This window comes from Monodon monoceros, unplaced genomic scaffold (genome assembly GCF_005190385.1).
Source record: "Monodon monoceros isolate NGI ecotype Baffin Bay Population unplaced genomic scaffold, NGI_Narwhal_1 Super_Scaffold_16, whole genome shotgun sequence".
NCBI lineage: Eukaryota > Metazoa > Chordata > Mammalia > Artiodactyla > Monodontidae > Monodon > Monodon monoceros.
In genome coordinates this window covers 15518363-15531468 of record NW_021703772.1, presented here as the reverse complement: position 1 = coordinate 15531468, position 13106 = coordinate 15518363, and the positions used below count along the sequence as shown (strand labels likewise).

The 13106-nt window shown below is 40.3% G+C and overlaps 1 protein-coding gene across 2 annotated transcripts in view; it reads right to left on the bottom strand.

Moving 5' to 3' along the window:
- Positions 1 to 13106, bottom strand: part of FARSB (phenylalanyl-tRNA synthetase subunit beta) — a 66062-nt gene that overhangs the window by 50124 nt on the left and 2832 nt on the right. For both annotated transcript variants that reach the window (XM_029225354.1, XM_029225355.1), the window contains 4 exons: positions 9373 to 9428; positions 5959 to 6113; positions 3967 to 4036; positions 3285 to 3400 (listed from right to left, as the gene is read on the bottom strand). In XM_029225354.1, the coding sequence (XP_029081187.1) occupies positions 3285 to 3400; positions 3967 to 4036; positions 5959 to 6113; positions 9373 to 9428 (397 nt within the window). The remainder of the gene's footprint in view (positions 1 to 3284; positions 3401 to 3966; positions 4037 to 5958; positions 6114 to 9372; positions 9429 to 13106) is intronic.

The following is a 13106-nucleotide window of genomic DNA, read 5'->3' as shown; positions in this document are numbered from 1 at the left end:
TTTTGAAAAACAAAAGGCAAACATACACACACACACACACACACACACACGGAACCATAAAAATTATTCAAAGAAAATATAGGAGAACAATGCTTAAAACTGTGGAGTAGAACATCCCTTCTTAAGACACAAAACATAAAAGTCATATAGGAAGACTGGCAAACTTGACTATATCCAAACAGTAAACTTTATACAACCAAAAGCCCCAAAAGTCAAAAGACACACTGAGAGAAAAGGTCTACAACGTAGGTACAGAAAAAGGATTAATATCCCAAATATAAAAAGATCTGAAAACAAAAAGTAGTCAAAAATCAAGATTTTACCTATTCTACTGGCAGAAATTTTATTAAAGTCTTGCTGTGAAAAAGCAGCAGCTCAAAGAACTGGGCAGAAAATTCTGCTGCTGCCAACTGCAGAGGTCTCATCTAGCCAAATGTTTCGAGTGTGAGTCAGGCTAAGTATGCAAGACTCTTTGCCTGCAACAGAAACCACTTCTCAGAGAAAAAGAGCAAAATAAGAGCCTCTTACATAACAAAATATTCTGTATGCAATGAAAAAGCAGTGCATATGAAAACAGAGAAACATGACATACTCCACACAAACCAACCCATAAAAACCAATGCTAAGATGACCCAGATTTTCAAGTCACCACACAGATTTTTAAAACGTTACTACTACAAAAACCACTACAAAAAGCATTCAAGAATTATGTGGAAAATATACACATAATGAACAGACAGGGAAATAACAGACAAAAAAAAAAAGAAACTTTTTAAAAAGGAACCAAACAGATTCTATAGAGATGAACACTAAAGTAACTGAAGTAAAAAGTTCACTGGACCCTTCCAGCCAAGATGGAGTAACAAAGACTAGATTTACTCTCTTGCCTGATACAATCACAAAAAAGGCAAAACATATAAGACAACAGTTTTCATGGCTGGCACTGGAGGTCAGGCTATGAAGGGCAGATGACAAACAGGAAACAGATAAGGTGAGCCCTACGGCGGCCCAGCTGACTGCCTGGAAGGGTTTCAAGCCACAGGGCAGGAAACGGGGTCTGGCTAGAGCCCAGTGGACTCCCTAAGTTGAGGAGACACAGCTGAGAGTCTAGGGAGATCACGACGGCCAGAGTTCACTGCACAGAGTACTGGGGAGGACAGAGCTACTCAGACAGAGAACTCTGGTATCTGCAGAGGGGCCCCCTCAAGAATTCAGCTGAGTATTAATCAGTGTGTGCATGTGAGGAAACCAGCCAAGGCCAGGGAAAGAACCATCCAAGGCAACAGGGCTCACACAGACTGAAAACCTCACTTTTCATATGGCAATGCATATATAGGAACAAAGTCTTGCCTCAGTAGTAAGGACTAACTAGCCCTAGAGAGAACACTGCATGATCAATGAAAACAGAAAAATAGAGGAAAAAAGCAGAGAAAAGTCAATGAAAGCAAAACCTGGTTCTCTAAAAACTGATACACAATGATACTCACTGAAGTAATTGATGTGTACACTGATCTCTAGCTACACTGATCAAGGGGAAAAAGAGAGAAGACAGGAATGAAAGAGGTGATACTGATACAGATACTACAGATATTAAAGGATAATAAGGGAAGATCATAAACAACTTTTATGCCAGTAAATTTTATAATTTAAATGAAATAAATATATCTCTTGAAAAACGCAAATTAGGATTTACTGACTCTGGCACACCAGAGTATTAGGATGTGATTTATTCTCCCTTTAGAAAAAGCTCATGATTTCCAGAGATACTGTATAAAACAGAGCTTAAAGTCGAATTAAGGAAATGCTTTCCAATATAGATAAAAATTAGATTCTTCAAATGACCAGAACAGATAACTGGGCTCAAGCACGTCCTAGCTATATCAGTGCTTGTCAGAAATCCTCTATCTTGTCCTATATTTTGAAACTATATTTAAATTTTTATTGTTTTGCTCAAGAATAACATATCTGTAAGATGACAAATAGATTATTTTTATAAAAGAACTTGGAATAAATGTTACTCAGAATCTGAGAAGAAGTTTCTTCTACGATGTATGCAAAAATGTTTCAAGAAAAAGAAACCTCGTGAGCTTAACCACAGGTATTTTATTTTTTTAATATTTTTCACACCAGAAGAAAACGCCCAAGGTCCCCCCAACCCTGTCTCTAGACCACCCTTACACAAAAGCCTCTTCTAGTTTCCAGTTTACCAAATTGCAACTACTGCAATTATTAAAATATAAAAATTATTTTTTTCCATTTTTACTCAAGACATATATAACTGTTAATCATATCTTTGACTAGCATGAGATAACTTACGTTTATATATTTTAGTACCAACACAAAAAAAACTTGGTATGTTAGCTAAAGGCTGACATTTCTTATCATCAGTAAATATATATTTTCTATTAGGATTTTTGAAATATTGAAATTAGCTGAAGGACTCCCATTGTTACCTTCCTCAACCTTTAGGAGTTCAGCAATTATATAGGTTTAAAGATCGCCACACTAAAGGGAGCTGTATGGGAAATGATGTGTAGCAATGCCAACGACAGAATAAGAAAATTCAGTTATGTAAAAGTCTCAAGTTTCACCTGTCAATTTATAATTATATTCACTCAAAAAATGAGATCACGGCTTCCCTAGTGGTGTAGTGGTTGAGAGTCCGCCTGCCGATGCAGGGGACACGGGTTCGTGCCCTGGTCCGGGAAGATCCCACATGCCGCGGAGCGGCTGGGCCCGTGAGCCATGGCCGCTGAGCCTGCGCGTCCGGAGCCTGTGCTCCGCAACGGGAGAGGCCACAGCAGTGAGAGGCCCGCGTGTGGCAAAAAAAAAAAAAAAAATGAGATCAAGCCAAAAACTTTTGTCTATTTTTAAAATAAGTCATACTTCAAATTACCATGGTTTAATATTTAGTAGTATAATCCACTGTTAATGATTTGAACCAAAAAACAAAAACCAAGAAAATGTCTAGGACTAGATATTTCTTCTCTATATAGTACTCAAAATATATCTCTTATTTCTCCATGGATACACTATCTATAAGCAGTAACAAAGAGCTGTTTGGTGAAATTTAAACTTATTTAAATTTAAATTTAGTTAACTTTAAACTCTTGTTACTCCCACATATGATTAATTTAGAAATGCTGTGAAAAAAGTCTACAGTGGAGGAAGAAAGAAAAGAGCGGGGGAAAGAGGAAGAGAAAAGGGAAGGGGAGGAAAGGAGGAGGGAGAGGAAGGAGGAAGGAGAGCAGGAGGCAAGGAAGAAAGAAGATGCGACCACAAACCTGCAAATGTTCTGATGTAACTTCTCCTGAAGTTCAATGAAGCTTTCATATCGATCTTTAGTAAACTTTATGTTTCGGAGAACTGCTGCAACAGCATACGGGCGTATTTTAGCTGTCTGAAATTCGTTATATCATTAGAGATGGTAAATATTAAGGCTTTTCTTTGTAATATCATCTTGTAATAGAAAGTTTTATTCAAACAAGTGTACATTCATTCATTCAGTCAACAGTAAGATATAGTGGTGATAAGAGACAAAGTCACTGTCCTCATGCAATTTACATTTCAGCAAGACCTCTGAAAATTTACTGAATTACTGAGAAAAAAATTAACCCTTAAGTAGTTTGCTCATAGTTAATATTTCTATTAGTCTTTCCCCAAAAGATTTTTTCTAAATTTTATTAATATCCACAATTTAAACAATTATATCTCAAATGTATTTTAAGCAAACATTTGGATGTTATTTTCCAAAATTATTCATGGAAAACAAATGCTGTGTTCCCTTTCACTTCTTGGTAAAAAACTAAATGACAATTTTTAAGAGCTAGAGGCTAAATATACATCCATTTTAGCAAGTGATCAAAGAAAACTACATTTGGCAGAAGGGTCACCTTTGTCCCACCTTATAGAGATATACACAAAAGAGATGTTTTTAAAAGAAAAATAAGAATGAATCCTTATTACCTCTTCTGTGATGATCAATTTCTGGATTTCTCCATTAGGTATTACCCGTTTATACATTGGAGCCTTTATCCTAAAATATTAAAACAAACTTGCTCATTATTAAGCAAAACATTCGATAAACTAATTTATTCTGTGAACAGATCAACAGAACTAGGACAATGGGTTAAAGTTACAGCAAATCAAATTTGGGCTGAGTATTAAAAAAAAGAAAACCTAATAAACTTTCTAACATTTCCAGATGTCTAAAAATGGGCTAGGGGTTTCCCTGGTGGCGCAGTGGTTAAGAATCTGCCTGCCAGTGTAGGGGACATGGGTTCGAGCCCCGGTCCGGGAGGATCCCAAGTGCTGCGGAGCACCTAAGCCCGTGTGCCACAACTACTGAGCCTGCGCTCTAGAGCCCGTGAGCCACAACTACTGAGCCCGTGTGCCTAGAGCCCGTGCTCCGCAACAAGAGAAACCACCGCGATGAGAAGCCCACGCACCACAACGAAGAGCAGCCCCCGCTCACAGCAAGTAGAGAAAGCCCACGTGCAGCACGGGTAATAAATAAATAACGTAAATCTGTTAAAAAAAAAATAAAACAAAAATGGGCTAGGATGCCTCGTGGTAATGCGTGTCATATCACTGGAGTCTCGGCAGAGGCTAGGAAACCTTTAACTAAGCAACTGTATAGGGGGCATTTAAACATCAGCTGAGGGGCTGGATTAAATCACCTTGAAGTTTCATTCCAACCGTGAGAGTTTGAGCTTCTAAGAAAAACAGGGCTTATAACAAATACAGATGGCCTGGTCCCATCTGGACCTAACGAATCAGGATATTCAAGGGAAAGGCCTGGTAAACATTACATTCTGAAGGCAGAGTCCAGGTGACTGTTATCGTCAGAAGAGGGTGGGAACTACTGTTTCAAGTCAGTGCCTTTCAAACCTCAACGTGCCTACAATCAACTGGGGAATTTGTTAAACCACATATTCTGATTCAATAGGTCTTGGGTAGAGGCTGAAATTCTGCAGTTCTAACAAGCTCCCAGGTGTTACAGATGATGCTGGCCCATGGACCACACTTTGAGTAGCAAAGGTTTTAAGTCACTTTCCTAATTCAGTCTCATCATAAAAATCATAAGAGGTGCCTATTAAAAACAGAAATACATATCGGACAGGTTTGGGAAACACACTGTAAGGGCTTATCCCTGACCCTAAAATATAAACGTCTGATTGTCATGCAGAGAAGCACCTGGGTCAACCCCCAAATTTTAACCACATTAACCAAATGCCTAATTATCATCCTTTCACCAGCACCCATCACTCATCCGAAGGCCTCACAGTTGCAGAGTCTAGCCCATCAGCCTGAGGCGCTTACTCTTTTGCGACTGACTAGATAATGAATAAGTAATCAAAACCAAAAATAATTATTTTTGATAGCTTTACTGTTTCACCTCTTTTTCACTTCATATGTTCATCATTTTCATGTATTACATGAAGAGCTGGAAGAGGACTTAAAAGTATTCTTCATTATAAATTAGGAGACTGAAACTAGAAAAGTCAATTAACTTGCCCACAGCCAACATAAGATCTTCAGTTTTCCAGTTAGGGGGCCCCATTCCCAGCCTCCTCAGAATTCTTAAGAAAACAGCATATAGTTGTGCCCCCTCTACTTTTCTCCCAGCCTTTAACAAACCCAACGAACTATCTACTCCAGTTGGATTACTAAAGAACTCACGTGAACCCATTAAAAAGTTTTTCAAGATGCCATAAAATCATTAACCACTCCAGCTTTAAAATACGCTCCCAAAATGAAAGGCTATGACTCAATATTCAGGCAAATTTTCAAACGGCTACAATCTAAAGGCTCCAATCATCCCCTCTATGCAGACCTAAAGCTGTGTACCTGTCCAACGAGTTTTTTTCTAGAAACTTAAAAAGGGTTGCTGATAATGAGAGGCAAAGAAAAAAGAAACCCAACTTAGCCAGGTATTTAATGAACATATTTCCTTACCTTTCTTTGAAGACCTGAAGTCCTCGAACCAATCCTTCCAGACATAGGAGATCATATCTATTGGCAGGGACATCAATTTTGTAGAGAACAACATCAGAGGCCCCCTGTGCCTTTTCATTACCTTGCTCCTTACTTATAATTTCCTTCTCAGATGTCTAAAACAAACCCAAAAGTTAAAATAAATAAATCCAAATTCTTTTGAAAAAGTAGCCCTATAAAGTAGTAACTGCATTATTCATGTTCTTTCCAGAGCAGCAGAAATCTATCTAAAGCAAGGAGTGGGCCAAATCATGCCTGCCGCCTATTTTTGTAAATAAAGTGTTACTGAAACACAGCCAAGCCTATTCATTTACATTTTACCTACTGTTATTTACAAACTGCAACAGCTGAATTGTGACAGAGACTATACAGCCTTCGAAAGCTTGCTATCTGGCAGGAAAAGTTTGCCCATCCTTGATCTAAAAAGAAAATGAAAACACCGAAAAGAACACAGGGCAATAACAACAAAAGTGTCAATGAGACAAAGTAAAGAGAATTCACCAAATAAAAGCTATGTTGGGAATTGCCTGGAGGTCCAGTGGTTAGAACTTTGCGCTTTCACTGCCGAGGGCCTGGGTTCGATCCCTGGTCGGGAAACTAAGATCCCACAAGCCACGGCTCGCGGCCAAACAAAAAAAAGAAAAAAAAAGATTAAAAGATATGCAACTTTTTATAAGATAATGACTCTAAAAAGCTAAATCCTATGGGCACCCAAGCCTACAAGCAACAGGAGAATGAGAGTAATACTATAAAAACAAGCAAAAACATTTGAAGAGGGGACCTCCCTGGTGGTCCAGTGGCTAAGACTCCATGCTCCCAATGCAGGGGGCCAAGGTTCGATCCCTGCGCATGGAACTAGATCCCTCATGTCACAACTAAAGATTCCACGTGCCGCAACTAAGACCATCAGCACAGCCAAATAAATAAATGAATATTAAAAAAAAAACATTTGAAGAGATCATCAGAAGCTTGGTGTAAATTAGAAGGGATTATAGGTATGATGGGAAGCAATCTAATGACAGCAAAAGGTACAGAGCAGCAAGAATGAAAGCAAACGAGGAAAAAGAGAGAAAAATACCACTAGAATAATTTTTAATGCAGTGGCAAAAAGCTTAGACTATCTCAATAACCACACTACAGATTTTCTTAAAAACAACCATTGCCAAGAAGTTAAATTCTGTTCTCTATGTTTACTCCAGCAGGGAACTGTATGTATACTGAAGAAATTTTTAATCAAAATGCTTAAAAGCCATATTCCAACTGTTAATGTTACCCACTAATTATCTGGAATCCCCACTTAACTGGAACTCCTGCTATTTTTACCACCAATAACCTGCTAAAATAACTGATGAATTCCTATCAAAATAAGTGATGATTTTTGTTTTACATGATGCTCTCCCTCTCCCACTGCCAAAATATAAGCAGTTCAAGTTATTGCCCAAAGAATTATAGTCTACACTTGCACAGCATGCAGAAGAATTCACTTCCTGTCAATAAGCACTATGTGCCCGAGCCACACCTGAGAAGTCACAGAGTCCATATGATGCTGGGACTGCGCAGGGCTCACGGCACTCATTGACTATGGGCTCCAAGGAACACCTCCACTGGCCATCTCAAACTCAGGAGGCAAATTTTTTAAATTAGGGAAAATTTAAAAATAAAAAAAGAAGAGGACGAAGAGGAGGAAGAGGAGGGAGCAGGAAAGGAGAAAAGAAATGGGGGGATGGGGGAGGATATGAGAAGAGGCAGGAGGAGAAATCAGAATTTAAACAGAGTTCAATTAAAGGGGTCAATAAAACTGCTAACATTTTAGTGAAGAAAGATAAGTCATCTCATGCGGGTGCTGGATTTCAGGGGGGACCCATATAAAGAAGGGAAGAAAATGTGCTAACTTGAGAAAAGAGGGCATCCAAACAAAAAAAATGGCCTAATTCCTTTACAAAAAAGACGCAGCTGCCTAAGCCTTGTTCCATTTTCAGTATCTCAGTTCATACAAAGATCATATGTGGGGCTTCCCTGGTGGCGCAGTGGTTGAGGGTCTGCCTGCCGATGCAGGGGACACGGGTTCGTGCCCCGGTCCGGGAAGATCCCACGTGCCACGGAGCGCCTGGGCCCATGAGCCATGGCCGCTGAGCCTGCACATCCGGAGCCTGTGCTCCACAACGGGAGAGGCCACGACAGTAAGAGGCCCGCGTACAGCAAAAAAAAAAAAAAAAAAAAAAAAAGATCATATGTGAAGACTGGGTTTGTCAATGCTAACAAAAATGTTATGGCAATCAATGACCACAGAAATTTCAGAGCCAGAGGCATCTATAGGGATCATACAATGCAAACCTCTTATTTCACAGATGAAAAGGAGGCCCAGAGAGGCAATGTAATTGTCCATGGTTCCACAGCTAGTAAGTGTGGGAGTTCGAACTATTACTCCATTTTTCTGATATCCAGTACAATGCTCTTAGATATCACAAAGCCTCAAGCATAATTTTGAGTTCTAATAAAATTAATAACAATTTAATATAAACTACAGAGTTCTCAGCTGACTTCTTAAGCATATGGATGCTCATTAATATAAAAAAACTTTCTGCAACATTAGTTAAGAAGCAACAGGAAAAACAAGGCAGAACAATATAGGTTTTTGTCAGTCTGAGGTTTTTTTAAACCTTATTGTGTTATAAAACACTGAACAGATCAAGAAGGCTTGGGGTAAAAAATAATACTAATTACCAGAGACATATTAAATTATCTTTTTAGTTACAAGTACAGTGTCTCTAGTACATTATCATTATTAATATATTTGGTAAATAAAGCTATTTTTTCAACATTTTAATCATTATATAATCAAAAGACCAGGAAAATGTTTCAAAATCATTTTTACAAGCAATTCTTCAAAAAGTAGATCATTTTACAAGATCAATGTATAGAGTAATAAATGAAGAATGAATTAACGCTGGTTAAATAGGCATGGAGGAAGGTGGGGTGGGACACAGAGGAAGTGAAGGAGGGGGAGCCAGAGGCCAAGGAGACAGCAACTCCGGCTGAAGCAAAGTTTCCACTGCTCATGGACCCCTTCCATCCGGTTATCTGCAAATGGCACCTCACTGCCCGGGAGACTGCTTCTATTCTGGGGTTACCTGAGAGGGTCTATCCACCTCCACAGCACTAGCCTGATGACTTGAGGGTACTGTATCAGAATAAGGCATGAACCCCTTTTGAGATTTTACACAAAGTAACACTCTTAGAACCAGAGCTTAGCCCCTTAACACAGAAAGCACCACGGCCCACATATGTTCCATTTGGTCTAACCGTAAGGTAACAAAGATAAAATATAATGAACTTATACACAGAATGTTAGAGAAATAAATATCCAATACATACAATTTCATCAAGTTCCAGACCAAATTCAAAACATAGTTCATCAAATTCTTCGTCAGCTAGGAAAAAAAAAAAAAAAGAGATTGCTAATTTTAATCTGTTCAGTACAAATGAAAATAGCATAGAAACTGCATTTTTTAAATCATCTTATACCAAGCACACTAAACATCAGGCATCAGATATCTCCATTTAAAAACAAAAAGAGCTTGACCAAAGAACATTTTTTAAGAAAACCAAAACTATTTTAAAAAGGGCTGATTCATCTAATATCAGCTACAGAATTAGGTTACCTGCACTAGGGAGTTTACACTTACTTGGAAGAAAAAAACTTGCTAAGCAGGGATCCAATGTAAAGTAGGCTCCAAATCACAGATCCAACATAAAGGAATAACGTCATATAAATCCTATCATTTAAAATTCTCTGAGGTGGCCTGACAGTTGGCTTTGGAGCCAGATCCATCCAAGTTCGAATTCTGACTGTTCCACTTACCAGTTGAGAGCTTGGCACTTCATGTAAACTTTCTGATTCCTATGCCTCATCCATAAAGTAGCATTTTACAGCCACTTATTTGTAGCATGCAACTGTTGGAAAGACTTAAATGAGTTCATGCAGATAATGGGTCTGGCATAGTGCCCTGAAACATAGTAGGTCTGCAACAATTAATAGTTCTCTTTCTTACTTTTAAGTTATATCCTACTTTGCTTTGCCACCTGATACAGCATTGTCAGGGTTTCCTTGTTACCAAAAACTGAACACAAACCATCATTACTAGTATATTCTAGTAAGAAGCTGATCTTAAGATTCCTGTTCCTGACATTGAACTTCAATTTAACAAACATTTATTGAGCACCTACTATGTGTCGGCACTGTACTAGGTGCCAGGGCTACAGAGATAAATAAAACACAATTCTTGCCCTAACTACGCCCTACTCTAGTAAACCAGATGTGTAAATACAGTTATGGTAAGTGCAAGGTACCCAGTTGGCACAAATGAAGCAATCAACTCCACTGACAGTCAGTGAAGGCTTCACAGAAAGGATGAATTTATTAGGCAGGGACTGTGAGGAATGAGACAACCGCATGGCAAATTTGGGACGTTCCATATGAATGAAGCGTGAGGTTCATGTCAGGAAGATATGATGAAAAAAGGAGAAAGAAGTCAGCTCAAGATGCCAAGGGATTTGCCCTCTGTCCTGCCTGAGGCAACGGGGAGTTACACTAAAGGATTTTCAGCTGGATGATAGCATGATTAGACCTGCATTTTAAAGAATGGTGGTGGACAAACTGGAGCAGAGAATCTACTGCCACAGACAAGCGAGACAGTGAGGACTTGGTTAAAGCAGCCAGCAGTGAGTCTGAGGGAGAAGGAAGAATGTGCGAAACGTCAGGGGCAGAATCTGTAAGGCTCAAGGACTGACTGGGAGGTGGGGACAGTGAGTGAGCAGGAGACGTGTGCAATGGCTCCCAGGTCCCCGGTGCAGGTGAATGGGTATCATTAGGGCAGGAAATAACAGAGGCCCCCATGACCCCTGCCTCCTGGTACTCACACCGTTCACGTCTCAAACAACCACAAGAGTGAGCTGGGAAGCAAACTCCAGCCCAACCAAGCCTTGAGATGACTGCAGGCCCAGCTGACACGACAGCTTGACTGCAACCTGGAGGAAGACCCAGAGCCAGATCACCCAGCTATGCCACTCCTCCCTCAATTCCTCTCTCAGAAACTGTGTGAAATGATAAAGGCTTGTTGTTTTACCCTCCTAAGTACTGGAGTAATTTGGTATGTAGCAACAGATAACTAACACAGACTTCAGTCCCTGGACGTAGAGTGCTGCCATAACAGAACACGGGAAAACATGGGGAAGGCTTTGGAATCAGGAGGAGGTGGGCTTTGAGAGTGTAAATGAAAACCTAAAGCGCCTTGACAAAGCTGTTAACAGAAGCCTCAGTCTCTGATAAGGATGCAGGTGAGGATATGAAGGCAAGTGAGGAAGTGTTATTGGAAACTGACAGAAGGGGTATCCTTTTTATGTAGAGGCAAAGTTTAGCAACACTGTTGCCTACAGTTATGGGGACTGGGGAAAAGGTACCTACTCAACCAGGTGACTTAACTAACCTTTCCAACCAGTGCTGAAAGTGTCGCCTGGTTTAGACTGTGAGAGAAGAGATAAACTAAAGGAAAGACTATTAAACAAAAAGGAGCCAGGACCTAATGGTTTTAAGAATCCTCAGCCTCCCCAGATGTAAAAAAAAAAAAAAAAAAAAGCTAAGAAATGGTTCCAAAGAACCTAGGGGGAGGACAGGAATAAAGAGGCAGATGTAGGTAATAGACTTGAGGATATGGTGGGGGGGGGAAGGGTAAGCTGGGACAAAGTGAGAGAGTGGCATGGACATATATACACTACCAAATGTAAAACAGATAGCTAGTGGGAAGCAGCCGCATAGCACAGGGAGATCAGCTCGGTGCTTTGTGACCGCCTAGAGGAGTGGGATAGGGAGGGTGGAGGGAGACGCAAGAGGGAGGGGATATGGGGATATATGTATACGTATAGCTGATTCACTTTGTTATACAGCAGAAACCAACACACCAATAATTGTAAAGCAATTATACTCCAATAAAGGTGTTAAAAAAATGACTTCTGATCAAAGAGCAAACCCAGAGCATTTCCAGGGAAACGTGGTTGAAAGATGAATCAAGGACATGATTGTAAAATCTTAAGACGCAGTAAAATCAAAGGCACTGTTCATTCAGACAAAAGGCGCTACATATAAAGAAAATAAGGGTGTGCCTCACAAATTTATTCAGTCACACAGCTGAGCTTAAATAAGAGCCCTGTATCAGCGAAGCCCAAGGTACAAAACAGCTTATTTCAGAGATCTGTGGGCGGTGTGTCTTTTGACTAACGAAGTGGAAACCAGCAAAACTGACCAAAGACCCAGAAAATTTAACAACAACAAAAAAAACATATGCAGAAACATGGCAAGCTGGAGCTGAAAGGGACAGAGACGGAACAAAATGAAGGCTTTGAGCCCCCAAAATTCTATCGGTGGGAAGTAGACCAAGAAAACTAATGAGCTGTAAAGCACGTGCTTTCTTTCACCAAAAAATAAAATAATGAGGCTCACCCAGAGAGTGGAACCAAGAGCCTAGAAATTAGGGCAGAACCATGGCCAGTGATCCCAGGCCTGGAGATCTAACCAAGAACATGCAACACCTGCCAACTCAGCTTCAGAACTGCCATAGACTAATAACTCCTTCGTGTCTCCCATCTTCCCCATTCGAAGGACAATGTCCTATGCCTGTGCCACCACTGTATGTTACGTGCACGTGGGGCAGATAACCTGTCTCTTTAGTCTCTCAGGCCAAGAGTAATTCTACTCAATCAGCTCTACTTAAGGAAGTACACCCGAAGAGCCCCATCCACAACTGGACCCGATTTAGCTGATGAGACTCTGGTTTCTGAGCTGCTTCTGTAATGGGATGACACTTCCGGGGGCCTTGGGAGGGCATGTATGTGGCATGTGGGAGGAACATGAATCACTGGGGGCCAGGGGGCAGACTGCAGTAGTCAGTCCCCAAGATGGCCTCCAAGAACACCTGCCTCCTGGTGTTCACACCTTTGTAGTCTCCACCCACACGGTGCCAGAGTTGGTCTGTGTGACCTAGAGAATATGGCAAGGGATGGTGTATCCCTTACGAGATTTAGTAAAAACTGTGGCTTCTATCTTGAGCACTCTC